Genomic DNA, 17500 nt, shown 5'->3' on the forward strand with positions numbered 1-17500 from the left:
CTTCCGAGAACCGATGAGAGAGAGAGAGAGAGAGAGAGAGAGAGAGAGAATATGTATGTATGTACGAATATTTACTAGTTTGTGTGTGTGTGTGTGTGTGTGTTTAATTAAGAGAAAGGAAATTTGTGTTGTCTCTCTTCCCTAACCTAGTAGTGACAGTAAAGTGAATTATAGCTTAAAATATAGAGGCTAAAAGGTGTCTATTTCTGTAATTTGTTTTTTAATCTATCTGTCTGTCTCTCTGTCTATCAATGTATCTATCTGTCTTTATATATCTATCTGTTTATTTATTCGGTATTTGTTGTTTTAAATTGTCTTACTCTGGGCCTAGACTCGATAGCCTTTTTCTTGAGATCTAACAGTGCTCCTACTTGTCCCAGAACTTCACATGTCACCTCTTCAGCACCAATACCCACAGTCTGTATTGGATGCACGCCACGAGCTCTCATTTACGTCTGGCCTAATGTTAATAGCGGGAGTGTTTTATGAGATGACGGTGGGGCTTGTAAATGATAAATAAAGACTGTTTTAAGGAAATTCAGATAATCGGATTGTTCCTTACGTATTTCAGAGCTCGAGAAATATGTAATGTGTCCCTCAGCATATTTATTCTTCCAACTCATTCCTTACATTTTTTTTTTTTAATGCAAGGAAGAAGGAACCAAAGGCCAGGAACCCGTAAACTGTTCCCTCCAAGAAAAAAAACAAAAATAAAACAACAGAGATATTTGCTTTTCTTGAATGCCTCCCTCTTTCTGGATTTTTTCTTTGTCTTTCTCTCTCTGGCTTTTTTTTTCTTTCTTCGATTTCCTCCTCTTCTGGCTTTCTTTTTGGGGCTTCCGTTCAGAGTTTTCTTTCGTCCATTTCTCACTCTCTCCCTCTCTCTCTCTCTCTCTCTCTCTCTCTCTCTCTCTCTCTCTCGTCCCGTTTTCTTTCTTGCTTTGTCCTGATTTTCTTTTTTCTCTTTGTGTTTCTTGTCCAGTTTTTCTGTCCTCCTTTCCTCCTTTTCCTTCCCTCCATTTGCCTTCCTTCCTTCCTTTCTTCCTTGCGTCCTTCCACCCACCCATCCATCCATCCATCCATCCTTCCACATATCGTTCTCTCCTTCCTTCCGTCCTTCCTTCTCTCTCTCTCTCTCTCCTTTTTCTTCCTTCTTCCCTCCTTCCTTTTTTACTTCTATCCTGCCTTCCTTCTTTACTTCTCCCTCTCTCATTCTCTTTCCTTCCTTCCTTCCTTCCTCCCGTCCTTCCTTCCTTCCTTCTTTCCTTCCTTCCTTTCTTCCTTCCTTCTTTCCTTCTCCCTCTCTCATTTTCTTTCCTTCCTTTCGTCTTTCCTTTCTTCCTTCTCCTCTTCCCTGCTTTCCTCCCTCACTCCTTCCTTCACTCCTTCCTTCCTTCCTCCTTCAATATCAGTGAAAGGCTCAGTCGCCTGTCACAGAGACCAGCGCTCGTTTCCAGACCGATCCGCTGGTCATTTTTCCCAAATCCCCCGGCCTGGGTTGTGGATTTTTCGTGACACCTCTTCCTTGGCGATTTATGCTGCACCAACATCTTAAGTCTTCCTATCTGTTGGCGTGGTATTTTTTAGACGATTTTTGATTTCAGACGGTTTTTTATTTCAGTTAATTTCAGACGATTTTATATTTGATTATTTTTTCTTTCAGACGATTTTTCAGACGATTTATTATTATTATTATTATTATTATTATTATTATTATTATTTCACGATTTTTTGGATTTTTTATTTCAGACGATTTTCTCGGATGGTTTTATTTCCGACGATTTTTTATTTCAGGCGATTTTTTTTGGACGATTTTTTACTTCAGGCGATTTTTTATTTCAATTTTTTAGTTCAGATGATTTTTTCCCATTTCAGACGATTTTATTCAGCGATGATTTTTTTTTTTTCGTGAGACCTCTTCCATGGCGATTTATTCTGCGCTAACACCCTAAGTCTTCGTATCTGATGACTTTTTTTTTTTTTTTTTATCATTTAGCTTCCTCTGTGTTATCATCTTTAATACCACAGACAGACAGACAGACGGAGACAAAGACAGAGACAGAGAGAATGCTTTGTCTGAGAATCTCGGGCATGATGTAGAGCCTCCTCTGTGTTATCTTCTTTAATACCAGAGACAGGCAGGCAGACAGGCAGACAGACAGGCATACAGGCAGAGAGACAGACAGACAGGCAGGCAGACAAAGAGAGACAGAGAAAATGCCTTGTCTGATAGTCTGTGGAATGATGTAGAGACTCTCACCTGTGCCGTCTTCTTTAACACCACTCTCTTTCATTTCCCCAAACCCCGCTTAACCCCTGTGCTAATATGCGTGCGGAATCATCTAATGCATTCCCTCCTAATTCTCACTCTCTAACCACTCCAATCATGTATTCAGCAAGCCAGCTCCGGAACTGTCTCCCTCTGTCTGCATTTCCTACTCCCTGTGATCTCCAGTCTTTCAACCGCGGTGTGTCCAGGCATCTCGAAATGAACGGATCTTGAATTTGGCTCTCTGTCATCTTGTTTTTGCTTTTTCTTGGGGGGAATAATTTTGCGGACTCCTGGCTTTCAGCTCCGTCTTTCTTGCATAAAAATAAAAAGGATGGTCCCAGGCTGGAGGAGGGACGAGTCTGATCGTGAAATTTCTTTAAAGCAGACAATATTGATCTTCCCCCAAACGCGCAGACATGTTGTGGAAGTACCCCCGCATTTTCCACATAGGCCTAAGCTACTGGGCAATAATAAACAGTTCCACAGACCTCACGCACCACACACTGCTACACCGCACATTGCAACACCACACACCGCCACACCACACATTGCTACACCACACATTGCCACTCCACGCACTGCCACACCACACACTACTACACCACACATTGCTACACCACACACTTGCCACACCATACACTGCCACACCACACATTGCCACACCATACACTGCTGCACCACACACCTCAATTGGACACAGCTCAGGCACATCGCACACTGCCACACCACACACTGCCACACCACACATTGCCACACCGCCACACCTTAGCCACACCACACATTGCCACACCTCAGTATCCATCACCACGGACTGCTCCTATGTCTGTCTGTCTGTCTGTCTGTCTGTCTCTCTCTCTCTCTCTCTCTCTCTCAAAATTGATCCGAAACACAGTAACTCAGATAAAAGTGCTTCCTACTACAGTCTTCATAGCTCCGTGCCTTATCAATCCAGAAGCCGAGCGAAAAGATAAGAGAAAAACACTATTAAAAAAAGAAACGCAGTACTCTTCCACCCCCTCTCATAGTGGCGACTCCTAGTACCCGTGTCAATCTCTTCGTTTTTGTGCCAATTTGTTTGGGACGGTGTTTGGGTTCGTGTTGTTGGTGTCTCTGGTTGGATCGAGTGAATAATTCTGAGAGGTTTCTGTCAGGGATCTGGTGGGAGGGGAGAGAGAGAGAGAGAGCCAGTGTGTGTGTGTGTGGAGGAGAGAGAGAGAGAGAGAGAGCCAGTGTGTGTGTGTGTGTGTGTGTGTGTGTGTGTGTGTGTGTGTGTGTGTGTGTGTGCATCGGAACAGCAGGGGTATACGCGCCTTCTCTGGTTAAATATATCTACACGAACGTTATATTTCTCTGTTTAATTCAAGTTTGTGTACCAGACAATGAATTACAACACCCCCCTCCTCTCCTACACCCCATGACACAGGACACAAAAGCACCTGATCCCTCAAAGTGACACCTGTTGCATAAGCACCTGGGAAATGCGCTAATTACCACCGCCGCAGGTAAAGAATGAAAGGAAATATGAAGAAGGGTGTTGTGACGGTGCGTTTGGGTATGTGGGGGGAATGAGAAGTGCGAGATTAACTAGGAGAGCGTATGATTGATGGAATTAGAGAAGGGGAGAGGGAGATATGGATGAGGTGGAGGAACAGGATGGAGAGGTATATGAGTGAGTGATATGTTTTGGAAGGATGGCAGGGTGACCTCGAGGCAGTCTGTTCATGACCACCTCTTTTGGGACTAAGGCAACTAGCTATAGATAAACAGATAGACGTCTTCACCTCAGAGTCCAGCTTCTTTTCACAACATTTCTCCTTAAATTCAGAGCTTAGATATTTATTGAAAGGAAAATATGAAAGCCGTGGAGGGGTGGGGTCGCGTCCAGTGTTTATTGAAAAAGAATTCCCAGGAAAATAAGCTTCATTGGGTGGAAGAGGGAGAGACAGGTCGGAGCCTAAATTCCGTGTAGCCCGAAAAGGTAGAGAAAATAAAGGCATCAGTCTCTCTCTCTGTCTCTCTCTGTCTCTGTCTCTCACCCAACATTTCCACAAGATAAGCTTCATTTAGTAAGGCATGAAGCTGACAGACAGATGCATGATAACCCTTCTAGTAATTCTCTCGATACTGATTGATGCACCGGACATCGCTACAAGGAATGGCGCTGTGGTTGGTTTCTATTTTAAGTTCTGGGACGAGGTCTAGAATGGATTACCTCTTGACTATATAGAAAAAATAAAATGGAACTTTTGAACAACATATCGCGTTATTTTCAAATGTGGGCACAGAGCAGTGAAAAATTTCCTTGGCTAGCATTTTATCAACCCTCAGATTTTCATGTCTCAGATTATAAAAAAAAAATCTTCCGGCGTTTATTGGAAAAGTTGCTCTACCAGGTTCATATAACTCACTCTCAGCTGAATAAAATCGTCTTGGCTGGAAAATAATTACTTACTATACCGTAGTTTTTTCACACTAACCTGGCCCAGATTTTCGTCCTTTTGTAGCTTATTTCACGTAGCTCAGTGGCGGGGAAAGACACTGCCGTGGCTCAACATCCCTTCCATAGCACTTCTTCGTGACTAGCACCATACTCGTGGTAATCTATTGTTGCAACTTGGTCTTGAAGATGGGGATATGGTAGTTTTAGGCCAAATTAGAGTAAAAAAGTATAGATTTGTCCCGACCATGAAAGGGTTAACAAAATGCAGTGACTATGGAAGCTGCCTCTGATGTTGAAGAGTCGTAGCTTTGTTGGCACAGCTCGTTGCGTCTCCATCTTGGCGATTTATTTTACTTATTGCTCCTTTATATTCCATTTTCTTTTAACTAATGTCTTTTTAAATATCAAGACTGTTTTCATAGCTAACATAATTCTGGATAATAATGTGTCACGTGTAAAATAAGTCTCTGATAAAAAAGTGTTACGAAATATCTACTGGCAATGAGAATACTTAATTTTTCTCTCAGTTCATGTGTTGTGCTCATTTTTTTTATATATATACCGGTATATAGAAAAGAGGCTTCGTATTATGGATTCACCCGATACTCAACGCATTCTTGTGCGCGTTTGTTTAGTCATAGCCAGAAAAATTATTTAAAAATATGCGAGAGTCTTAGTGCGGTACGAGAACTTAGTAAAACAGGCACTAAATGTATGGCATATAGGAGGCTCCGTAGCACATCTATCTGAGCGACTTATTTACACAACACTCATTAGTATTCCCCCATATGCTTTCCAAATGTTTTAAATATCGACGTAGCTGGCTTCAGTTACATCCCAGAGAATATCGAGGTGTAAAATATGCAGAACAAGGCCCCGAAGAGGAATGACACGAAGTCTCCCAACGGGTGTAAACAAAGAGGCGGAGGTGGCGGGCGTACGACGAGACCTGATTTAGCGGGTCTTATATTGGCAGAGAGCGGGCTACATAATATTTATCAGAGGCGCCACACCACACTGTATTATATCCGTGGCTGCCTCGACTTCCTGGGTACGTGTTGAGAGAGAGAGAGAGAGAGGGGGGGGGGAGTTATGAGAAAAGTACAGTTGATAAACAGGAAGGAACCAGAATTATGCAAAACAGTAATGCTTAGATAGATAGATAGATAAATAAATAAATAAATAAATAGATTGAGAGAGAGAGAGAGAGAGAGAGAGAGAGAGAGAGAGAGAGAGAGAGAGAGAGAGTTCCCTACCAGAAACCACGACACACCTTGCACGCATTCGGTACACAAAATAGCTTCACTTTCCCTATTTCGAGCCACACCATACGTTAGAGTACTGGTGTGCGCACGAGAATAAGAGAGAGAGACCCGGAACATGCAAACAAGCGTGTCTGAGTGTGATAGAGAGGCGTGAGTGAGGGTTGGTGTGTCTCTCTGTGTCTTTGTCTCTCTCTGCCACCCCTCCTCACACACACACACACACACACACACACACACACACACACACACACACACACACACACACACACACACACACACACACACACACAGGGAAGGAGGTAGTAAACTCAACAAAACACACCCACCCACCCACCCACACACACACACACACACACACACACACACACACACAGGGAAGGAGGTAGTAAACTCAACAAAACACACACACACACACACACACACACACACACACACACACACACACACACACACACACACACACACACACACACACACGCCTCACATCTCCCACTGCACTGACACATCTTCCAACACCATAATGCCAACACTCATTCACGGACGTCATGCAATAAAGCAGATTAATTTACACCCGAATTCAAGGTCACCCCCATTGATTTACACAGCGGGATACAGAAGTAGTTCCACTCAGGCTCCTATGACTCACTCTCGGCTGAATAAAATCGTCTGTTTGTTTCTGACGTGTGTTTTTTTCACGGCCAAGATGTCTTTTAGCAACTTGTAAACCTTTGCTGTATGGATTTGTAGAAGCAGACGTGTAAACTGTCAAGATAAATGTTCTGTCTGTCTGTCTTTCTTCGCCTGTCTGTCTTCTAGCTTGTCTGTCAGTCTGTCTTTTTGCTTGTCTGCCTGTATGTCCGCCTTTTTGTTTTTCTGCTTGTTTGCCTGTCATTTTGTTTGTCTGTGTGTCTGTCTGTCTGGCTTTAGGGGGACTAGAGTTAACGCGACCATTAGGAGGCCAGTGGTGACAATATTAACAGTTTAACACCTTAGCCTCAGCTGAATAAAATCGTCTGGCGTTAGCTGGAATAGACCGCTAGAGTTGCCCAAATCATGAGAGGTCTCTTTGAATGTAATGATCTATGGTACGGCACAACAGACAAACATGCTATACTCCTTTTACTCCAGTTGGCCCAAATTTTTATTCTTTTGCAGCTTATTTCACGTTGAGCAGTGGCAGAGGAAGACAGTGCTGCGGCTATGCATCCTTTTCTGTAGCACTTCCTCGTGACTAGCATCGTAGTCTAGTGTTAGTCTCTTGTTGCAGCTCAGCATTCAGACTGGAGAGGTGACGATTTTAGGCCAAGTTGCAGTAAAAGGAGTATAGTGGAACAGAATGATTTATATCCCTATTCTGGTCCATCCACATTCCTTCATACAGCTTGGTGGAGCTGTATTAAGATCGATTGCTGTCGCCTTATAGCTTGGATTAGATATGGGAAGGGTGACTAGAGTGATGAGGAAGTGTGTTAGGGGGTCGTGGTGGTCTGGTGGTTAGGGAAGTGGTGTGCTGATTGAAAGAACGCGAGTTAACTGATCATCCACAGGTCTCACTGACATGACATAAAAACGCCCTGCAAAACACCGTCACACCAGACCTAAATGTAAAGATATACTGTATTCAGTATGGACGGTGCGTTGTCTTCAGTATGGACGGTGGGTGTTAGTGCCGTAGTGGTGAGCTGTATACGTTTGTGTCACGAAGGAGAGCTGCTGGGCCTTGTAGAACGGATCGTCAGTGTTATGCTTAGATTCATATAAAAATGAATAGTGTGTGTGTGTGTGTGTGTGTGTGTGTGTGTGTGTGTGTGTGTGTGTGTGTGTGTGTATGTGTGTGTGTGTGTGTGTGTGTGTGAGGGAAGGTGTGTAAGAATGAAAGCAAATAGAATGTGGGGTAAATCGGAAGTATGTGCGAGTGAACAAATAGGGTGCGTGGGGAAGGAAAGGGAGACTGGGTGTGTGGGAGAACAAGGTGGTGGGGCGGGGGAGGTCGGGGATGGGTGTGGTGGGGTAGGGTGGGGCGGGGCGGGGTAGGTCGGGGATGGGTGTGGTGGGGTAGGGTGGGGCGGGGCGGGGCGGGACGGGGCAGGGGGTGTTATTGAAGGGGAACGCACGAACACAGGTGGAACAGCCAGCAGGTAGCCAGGCATCAGTCCACGGTGAGGCTGGCTGTTATAAAATCCAGCCCTTACACTTAAACCACCAGTTCTTTGATAATTCTCCTTTATATCTCCTTGCATATTGATTTTAGCTCTTGAAAGACGATCAACTATTCTTAAAGTTAAAAAAAAAATCTTTAATCTCTACCTGTGAAAATTTTTTGCTTACCTGTACTCCTTGTCATCAAACGAATAACAGGTAATGCAAGGTGTTAACTTTTGGATATTCTCGGGCTATGGATTAGGCACAGGTAAAAAAAATAATGGTTGCTTCTCCTTCCCGTCACATCGGTGGACTTATAGATGCTTTAGTGACACGTAGCGGACAAAGGGTAAATATTATCACCCATGTATAGAAAAGGATATATAACTTTGTCTACTCACACTCAAAAATATAAGAGTCAGCCATGAAGTAGAGGCAGGAGGGGAGAAAGAACTGTTTGTATACGCCTTTCACTCTAACTTGGCCCAGATTTTCGTCCCAGCTTAGTTCATGTTTACTAATAGAGGGCAAAAGACAATACAACGGCTCTACGTCCATTCCACAGCACGTCTGGACTAGCATCATATTCTAGAGCTAAGCTATTGTTACAACTAAGAATTCAAGGTGGAGAGATGGCAATTTTAGGCCAAGTTAGAGTAAAAAGAGTACAGTTGGCTGGACGAGGGACCTCATGACAAGGATCTGGCACCTGTAATTAACCTGACGAACTGAATCAACCAGGTGTGTAGCCTATATGAAGAACACCTGTAGAATAAATTAAAGCCTCACCTATAATGAAAAAAATGAATAAATAAAGAAGAAATAAATCCTCAGGCTGAAAGGATTAACAGGTACAGGGTGGTCCATAAGTAGAGCACCACTAGAAACTCACCTGGCTCTATCTTATGTGTTGTGGAAATGGGTCAGTCTGCTGGTGTGGGCGTGGGTGTATCAGGGGCAGTAAGAAATGAGTACGGTACATGATGCGGGATTGACATTGATAACGCTGTGTGTGTGTGTGTGTGTGTGTGCGTGTGTGTGTGTGTGTGTGAGAGAGAGAGAGAGAGAGAGAGGAATTGGTTTATGCCTTTAGTGGAAGGTAGGGTGCATATGGAAGAGGAGGGTGCATGGGAGATTCTGTGTGTGTGTGTGTGTGTGTGTAAGGGAAGTGAGTGGGTGAAAAGTGGCAGAAATAGGTAAAGCTTTTGGGGGATTCTCTGTAGCACGTAGAAGTGGAGGCGATTGTCCCTTGAGAATCCCTAGGCTACAAAGACCTCTTGGCGGAGAATCAAGTCATTTGCATCTTCTTCCAGGCAAACCTCAAAGTCCTTCATTAATCACACACAGAACCACTGGAGCATAAGGACCATGAGACGAAAAATGCAAGATTCCGGTGACGCATCTTTGAATCTGTTTTTTTCTGTTACTGGACGATATGTTAAGAGAGACGTTTCGAATTTGAGGGGTTAAATATCGTCAGGTGAGGAAGCTCCCTAACACCTCTTCCTTAGTGATTTATTTCTGCATCCGGCCATATAATTTTTCTACTTTATTTGAGCAGAGTTTGGTGATGTCAGAATAATTAAAATAGCACAGAAGAGAACAGTGCTTAATATGTAAAATAAATCACTTAGGAGGAGGTGTTAGGGAGTTTCCAGAAACCACAAAAATACGGCCCTTAGCCTTTGTTTTCCCCTTCACTGCAAAATGCCTTTCCCAAGCTGTATAAAATCATCCATAGGTAACATAAATCAATCATTAAAATGCGTCACGGGACTGAAGGGGTCAACAGTATATAAAACAGTATATAAATGGGTATGCCAATTATATACTGCTATTTGTCCGCGTTATTGCGATCCTGAGTTAGTTTGGAACGTGAACGCGGTGGACTGAAGGCTTAAGTTCTCCTTCTTCAGTCCACCATCCTCCTCTCAGGGGATAGGGAGGTAATTGAGGGACGTGTGTATAGCCAGGCCGTGGATCCACTCGGCTATTACAGTGCCACCGCGTGAAGGCACCGATGAACTATGGATAAAACTGATGGAACACAAAGGAAAATTGATCGTACAATCTGCTTATGGTTTTTCAAGATAGAAATGTATGATGTATGTATAAATTTATGAATAACGTGAATAACCTTGAATATGACTGAGTATATCAACTACAGAATGACTGAAACAGAAGAATTAGGTGTTAAAGCGAATGTAACACACGAAGGGAGAAATCCGTTCATAGTGCATAACCAAATATAGAAACCGATATGTATAATGTATAAATGAGGTCCAGAGTCCATTCACGGTCTAAATATAACAAGTGTATTAAGTGTATAATGAATAATTCTCGGTTTGGAGGGGGGGTTTGGAAAAATAAGTAGCGAGATGAATGATAGGGGCGTGGTTAGGGCAAACGGGGCGGGGCCTTGGAGGGACTGACCAATGGGGTGGAGGCTCCAGGGAAGGTTGCCATAGAAACGGGTTCCTGGTAAAATTTCGCCTCCTTACCTTGTGTGTGTGTGTGTGTGTGTGTGCTTTAAAGAGGACCCTACCTGACCTCTTTCTCTTAGTCTAGATTCAGTCAGCTCTAGTCAGATTTCTTCTTATGTCAGACGATTTTACTCATATTCAGGGACTGCCTTTGTAGGAACATCTTCAGTCTGGTGTTAAAGTTCACCTAGCATTATAATGATTAGGGACCTGGATGTAACAATGACTATTGCGGGTTGTACTGAAGGGGAAGGCTGTGACCTAGAAGAAGAAAGGACTCTGCCACAGTGACCTACGTGTAGTTAATAGGCAGTAATTTAAGCCTTCTCACCTCTTCTTTGTCTCTTCAATTTGGTCTTGTGTCGATTCTAATTCCTTTTCACTCTTCTGTATTTCCTCCTCCTCTCATCCAGTGGCTTCTTTTATCCTTCCTTCCGCTCCTTCCTCCTCCTCCTCCCCGGTTCTTTCTCCCTCCCTCCCTTTCATCCTGTCTCTCCCCCCCTCTCCCTCCCTCCCTTTTCTCTCCATTCGGTTGTAGTTGTCACCTTCCTCTTGGCCAACCTGTCAAGTGGATTTTTTCATCTCTCTCTCTCTCTCTCTCTCTCTCTCTCTCTCTCTCTCTCTCTCTCTCTCTCTCTCCATCAATCTCACAAGCCAGACCCATAAAATATTTTGCATCTGTCAAAGCTAGAGCCGCCCTTTCCCGGAAGATTCTCTCTCTCTCTCTCTCTCTCTCTCTCTCTCTCTCTCTCTCTCTCTCTCTCTCTCTCTCTCGTAAATCATCACACACACACACACACACACACACACACACACACACACGTTTAAGCTTTCGGTATTAACACTCTCAGGCTCACTCCCAGCTGAATAAAATCGTCTGGTGTTAACTGGAGTAGAAAACGAGAGAAGATGCGAATATGAAGCGATTTAATACCGGAACATTCTCTCTCTCTCTCTCTCTCTCTCTCTCTCTCTCTCTCTCTCTCTCTCTCTCTCTCTCTCGTGCCTCACTTTCACGTTTCCTCCTTGTCTCCCTTATGGTCGTCTCCTCCATAACTTTCTCTCTCTCCCCTCCTCGCCACAGCGCTTTCAATTTTCCTCTCCTTTCCCCTCTTCCTCCTCCTCTTTCCCCTCCTTCCCTCTTCTTGTTCCTCTCTTCTTCCGTTTCTCTTCCTTACCCTCCTTCCTTTCATAATCTTTCTTCTTTTTCTCTTCCTCCTCCCCTCCTGTCTTCCTGTCCTCTCCTCATCTTCTCTCTTCACTCCTCCTCCTCCATTTCCCTTCCACTCACTTCTTCATTCACTCTTCCTCCTTCCCTGCTAAAGTCTACCTTCTTTCCTTTCATGTATTCCATTCTTACCTCTTACCTTCATTCATTCCCTCGCCTTTTGTATTTCATGGCCCCTGTACGTGACTGTCACCTCTTTTTCTTCATCTTTCTGTAGCTTATCGCTCATTTTTCTCAGTATTTCGTTCCTTTGTCACACACACACACACACACACACACACACACACACACACACACACACACACACACACACACACACACACACACACACACACCTTCCACAAGAATAGCCTCACTCGTTTTCACAAGCCCCTTATGTAAACCCCCTTCAGTCCCATTTCCCAGCCTACCTACCCCATTCTTCACCCCTCTCCCCTTCCTGTTATATCTCTCTCCTTTTCCTCTTTCATTCCTTCGTCTCATTCCCTCACGCCTTACGATGCTTTCCCCTTTTCGCTCATTCCTTCTTCTTTCCCTCCTTCCAGTCCAATTTTCTTTTCTCCTTTGTGTCTGTCCCCCACCCTTTTCTTCTCTCTCTTAGTCAGTCTCTTTCTTCTTCCTTTTTTTTTTTATATTTCTTTGGCCAATATTCCACACGCTTCGTAACACCTTCCCTCTACTGACTTATTCTCACAACTCGCTTCTCTCTCTCTCTCTCTCCTTTATCCTACAGTCTCCTCCCCTCTCCCACACATCTGCATCTCCTATCTAAGCTCTGTCTCCTCTGTTAACTCTCCTCCTTTCCTCTGAGGTGGCGGATCCATGGGATGGGGGGGGGGTGTTGCTGGCTCCTGACTCACCTCCTTTCGCCTGTACTATAGATTTTGCTGGCCACTTCAAGGTAAACACACACACACACACACACACACACACACACACACACATTGTCTTCTCTTTGCACACCCCTCACAGAAGACATCACTACACTGGGTTCTGATGGTTATAGAAATGACCAAATCCCTGGGACACAGGTGGCTTAATATGCCCTCCTTAATTGTGCCATTTTTGTGTACTTTTAAGAGTGTTAATAAATACCAAGAATTTTTGCACTACTATCACTCACATATCACAACACTTCATCCACGTTTCAAAATACAAAGTGCTTGAAGTGGCTTGATACTTTTGTATTTATTTATTTTTAGGGGTTACAGCTAATACACAATTCTCTCTAATTATACAGAAAGCTTAATCCCACTGATAAAGCTGTATACTTCCTTGTTCAGTCCTTTATGCTCTTCCCTTTCTCCTTTCTCCTTTACTGTCTTTTTCCATCACATATTTCCTCATTTCGTCTTTCCTTCCCCTATCTGCTGTCTTCCTCCTCCTTCGCCTTCCTTCCTTCCTTCCTTCCTTTACCCACCCATTCCTCCCTTGGTTCTCTGTTCCTTCCTTCCCCCATCTCCTTTCTGATCTCCCCTCATCTCTTCAGTTCCCCATCCCTTCCTCCCTTCTCCACTGCCCCATCCCTCCCTTCTTTACTTCCCCATCCATCCTCTCCTCCTCTCCCCCATTCCTCCTCTCTTCTGTCCCCTATCCCTCTCCCCAACTCTCTCTCATCTCCCTCACTCCCTCCCTCACTCCTCGCCTCTGATGATGGTCGGGGTGCTGCGTGATCAGACGTAAACCACTTATCGACCCGACGACGAGTGGGGTCAATTTAGGTCTCCCTGTCGTATCTTAGGTTACGCCTCGTCTCTGCCAACCATTTCCACCACTCACCGCCCTCTTCTCCCCTTCCCCTGCTCCCCTGTTATTTTCCTCTGCCAACACTACGTCCCTCTTATTTACTATCTTCGCCCTTCCTTTCCCTAGTTATATTTTTGCCTTTCCCAACATTTCCACCACTCACCACCCTCCTCTCCTCTTCCCCTTGCGCCTCTGTTATCTTCCCCTGCCAACGCTTCACACTTCATCCCTGCCACCCAAATTTCCACCACTTACCACCTTCCCCTGCCAACACTTCACACGTCATCCCTGCTACCCACATTTCCACCACTTACCACCTTCCCCTGAACACTTATTTGCCACCACTTAAATCTTCAGGTCTTCGTCTCTACCTGCCACATCCACGTCGTCTTCCTCTTAAAGTTTCATGTCACCTCTGCCACACGCATCCACCATCCATCACCCTCCCCTGCCTCCCTGTTATCTCCCTGCTATCCCCTTAATGGCTATGGGATAAAGCTCCATTTTACAGTATGGGGTGTAAAGCTGGGGCATATAAGCTCAAAATTCACTGCAATAAAGCTCTCTTAATCAAACAGTGCCCACGACTAGACCAAACAACATCCTCTCTCTCCCGTGACGAAATGAATGACTTTGGATGCTTCCTGTATTTCCTATGCTCAGCAACTTTCTTTCCTGTTAACCTATATGTGTTGTGTGACGAGGGAAGATTCTAATGCCATACACAGGAAGTCTTAAGTGCATTCTAGAGGAGATCCTGTAGATTTTCCGACAGCTGAAGATTATTTTTTTTTTTAATGCAAGAAAGAAAGAACCAAAGGCCAGGAGCCCGCAAGATAGTTCCCTCCAAGAAAGAAACAAAAACAAGAGAGCCAAATTCAAGATCAGCCCAGAATGTATGCAGTATAGATTTTGTTGATATGGTTTAAATAATACGGTTCTGCATTCATTATTACCGATTGACTTGGAATTATTTGCTCAAGACAGTCACCTGGCATGTTCGGTCTTCGCTGCCGTCTCACCTGTGTCTTGTTACATTCTTAAGCAGGCCCTTCATATATGACTTAATTCCTACCTCCAGTCCTCGCCACCACACATACTACGACTATTATTATTATTATTATTATTATTATTATTATTATTATTATTATTGTTATTATTATTATTATTATTATTATTATTATTATTGTTATTATTATTATTATTACTACCGGTACTACTACTACTAAATCAAATGACAGCAGGAATTGTCTTTAGCACCCCTCCCTCCACACCACCTACTCCCTACCAGTAAGCCCCCCCCCCAACCACTCCCCCTGCCGTCACCACCCATGCCATTAACACTCCATCACTTACCACCCTGTCACTACAACCTTAATGGCCCACTTAACGCCAATCACCACTACCACCACCACCATCTCTTTCACCACTCATTATCTCCTTCATTAACACCACCACCACCACCACCACCACCACCAATTCTTTCACCACTCACCACCACCACTACCACCACCACCATTTCTTTCACCAAAACCACCACCACCACCACAACCACCATCATTTTCACCACCATTACCACCACCATTTTCACCACCACCACCACCACCACCATTTTCACCACCACTACCACCACCACCACCACCACCACCATCATTCAGGGCAGCCACATCTAACTTCACTCTCACTCCCCTTCAGTTTACCCCTTCCGCACCCTCACTCCACTTTGTTTACTCTCCCTCTCCACCCTTTCCCCCTGCCCCAGTTCAACCCAGCACCACACTTGGGGATCTGGACGGAATTTCGATTGTTGCGTGTCGTATTCTGGGGGAAGACTGAGACTTAGATCCGGATTAACCTCGTAACACCTCTTCTTTAGCGATTTATTTTCCTTATTACACCCTAACTTTCTCGTGTATCTTATTTATATACATTAGCATCTGTATTATTCAAGAAGATAATAAGGTATAATTTCCAGAATAAATCGCTTATTAATAGGTGTTACGGTGTATCCTAGCCACTTAGAATACGGCTCTCGTGCAGTCGATACGCATTAATAAAGACTTTTGTTATCTTTCTCTGCCCTGGTTCGATTCTCACCAGACAGAGGGTTGTATTCTGCTTTCGTGACACCCTTTCCTCAGCGATTCATTCTGCTCATTACACCCCAGTATTTTGTAGCATGATATTGGTACAAACTATGTTCATATTAGAAAGGAATAAAGAAAAGACTAGGGCATGCTAAAGGGGTCATCTGCGAAATAAATCGCTAAGGAAAAGGTGTTAAGCGACCACCTACGACGACTAGAATGAGTCCTTGGTGTTTAAGATTTTTTTTATATATATATGTATTTAATTGATACCTTCTTCTAAGGTTCATGAAACTGATTCGGAGCTTCACTCAAAATCCAACTGAAGCTTCAAATAGTTCAGGGGGCGAGATGGGAAGGAAGGGGATGGGAGAGGAGGAAAATTCTCAGATGCCGGCTTGGAGGATCAGATCTCATCACTTCCTGTCAGTCACCGGATACTTACGGAGACAGGAGCGGGTGTATTGAGGTTGTGTACGTAGGATCTAGGCTGGTAGGAAAACGTCCAAGGGTTTATGCTGGCGTCGTCTTCAGCGCGGCTCTGTATGCGACTGGAGTGTACGTTATATTCCACAGTCCCGATGTCTATGGTATGCCGTGGTTGTCAGTACTCAGATATACCTGTGAGATATACCACATACCTTATATACTCACCTGCCCATTGTTTTCCAGGTTGAATAAGCACACGAAGGAAGAAATGAATCCCACAGGTGAAAATATGTGGAACTAGTGAGATACTGTGCAATATAAAGTGGAAAAGAAGCATACCTTGTGTCAAAGATTTTATACGTGAAAAAAGTGATATGAAAGTGAAGGGAAATGGGTCAGAGCTTCAGGTGTCGCGGAAATAAGTGCCAAACGAAGTGAGTGTGAGGCAAGAACTAATAAATATGAATATGAGGAGCTGATGATGTGAAAATGAGCACTAGAAAAGGAGCATTATCAATCTCATACAGTGCCAAATAAAGTGAAAGTGAGACGTACTAAAGATATTAAAAAGAGCTGATAATGACGTGATAATGACCACTGGAGAAGGAGTATTATCTATCTTATCTCGTGCTTCCATATAGTATTTATCAACTTTATTTAACCCTTATATTATCAGTCCCTACATCTTTATTAACCTTTACCTCTGATTTACTTTCTTCCTATGCTCTAAATGCGTTTAAGCTTTCAAATAAGCCTTCTTTTAAATTTCCACAGTAATACATAATCTGAATTTCCTTTCTCTAGTGAAGATTATTGACGAGTTCCACACACTTCTGGAAAATCAGTAGCATTATTGATATAACTCTATCTGTAAATATTTGAGTCTACCCTGATTACATTTTCTCACATTGGTCTCTCGTTTTCTCCCCCTTTCTCTTTTTCTTTCCAGACATACATTTAAGCAATATAGCCTTCGCAAGTGTATATAGCAGAGTCGCTCCCTTCCATGCTGCCAGGCGTATGTGGGCTGACCGCTACTGTACATATACGTAATTCTAACTCCCACTTGCGTACAGTGATTCCTTCCCTTTAAGTCTCCACTGAATCATCTCGTTTTTAGTCTCTCTCTCTGTCTCTCTCTCTCTCTCTCTCTCTCTCTCTCTCTCTCTCTCTCTCTCTCTCTCTCTCTCTCTCTCACACACACATTTGACTTTTTTTTAATAGTTACTCCTCTTCTTCAGTGCTTAAAATGTTCTCTCTTTCTTTCTTGCCCGATGTTAAATATAAAATTGTTTCCGTCTGTTCAGTCGCTTCATCATTTTTATAACTTTCAACTGTGAAATATTTTTGCCTATATTATCTCTCTCTTTTTTCTATTTTTCCATGTTCTGTTAATTTCTTTTCCTTC

At 43.6% G+C, this 17500-nt stretch overlaps 1 protein-coding gene across 1 annotated transcript in view; it reads left to right on the forward strand.

The window, feature by feature from the left end:
• The window catches only part of LOC145393052 (uncharacterized), a 48713-nt gene extending 32320 nt beyond the window's left edge, over positions 1 to 16393 (forward strand). Inside the window, exon 4 of the mRNA XM_080267390.1 lies at positions 16336 to 16393. Within this exon, the coding sequence (XP_080123516.1) occupies positions 16336 to 16393 (58 nt within the window). The remainder of the gene's footprint in view (positions 1 to 16335) is intronic.
• The last annotated feature ends 1107 nt before the right edge of the window (positions 16394 to 17500 follow it).

Source organism: Coenobita brevimanus, chromosome 23 (assembly GCF_032717465.1).
Source record: "Coenobita brevimanus isolate Jiangsu-jjx chromosome 23, ASM3271746v2, whole genome shotgun sequence".
NCBI classification, from domain to species: Eukaryota; Metazoa; Arthropoda; class Malacostraca; order Decapoda; family Coenobitidae; genus Coenobita; species Coenobita brevimanus.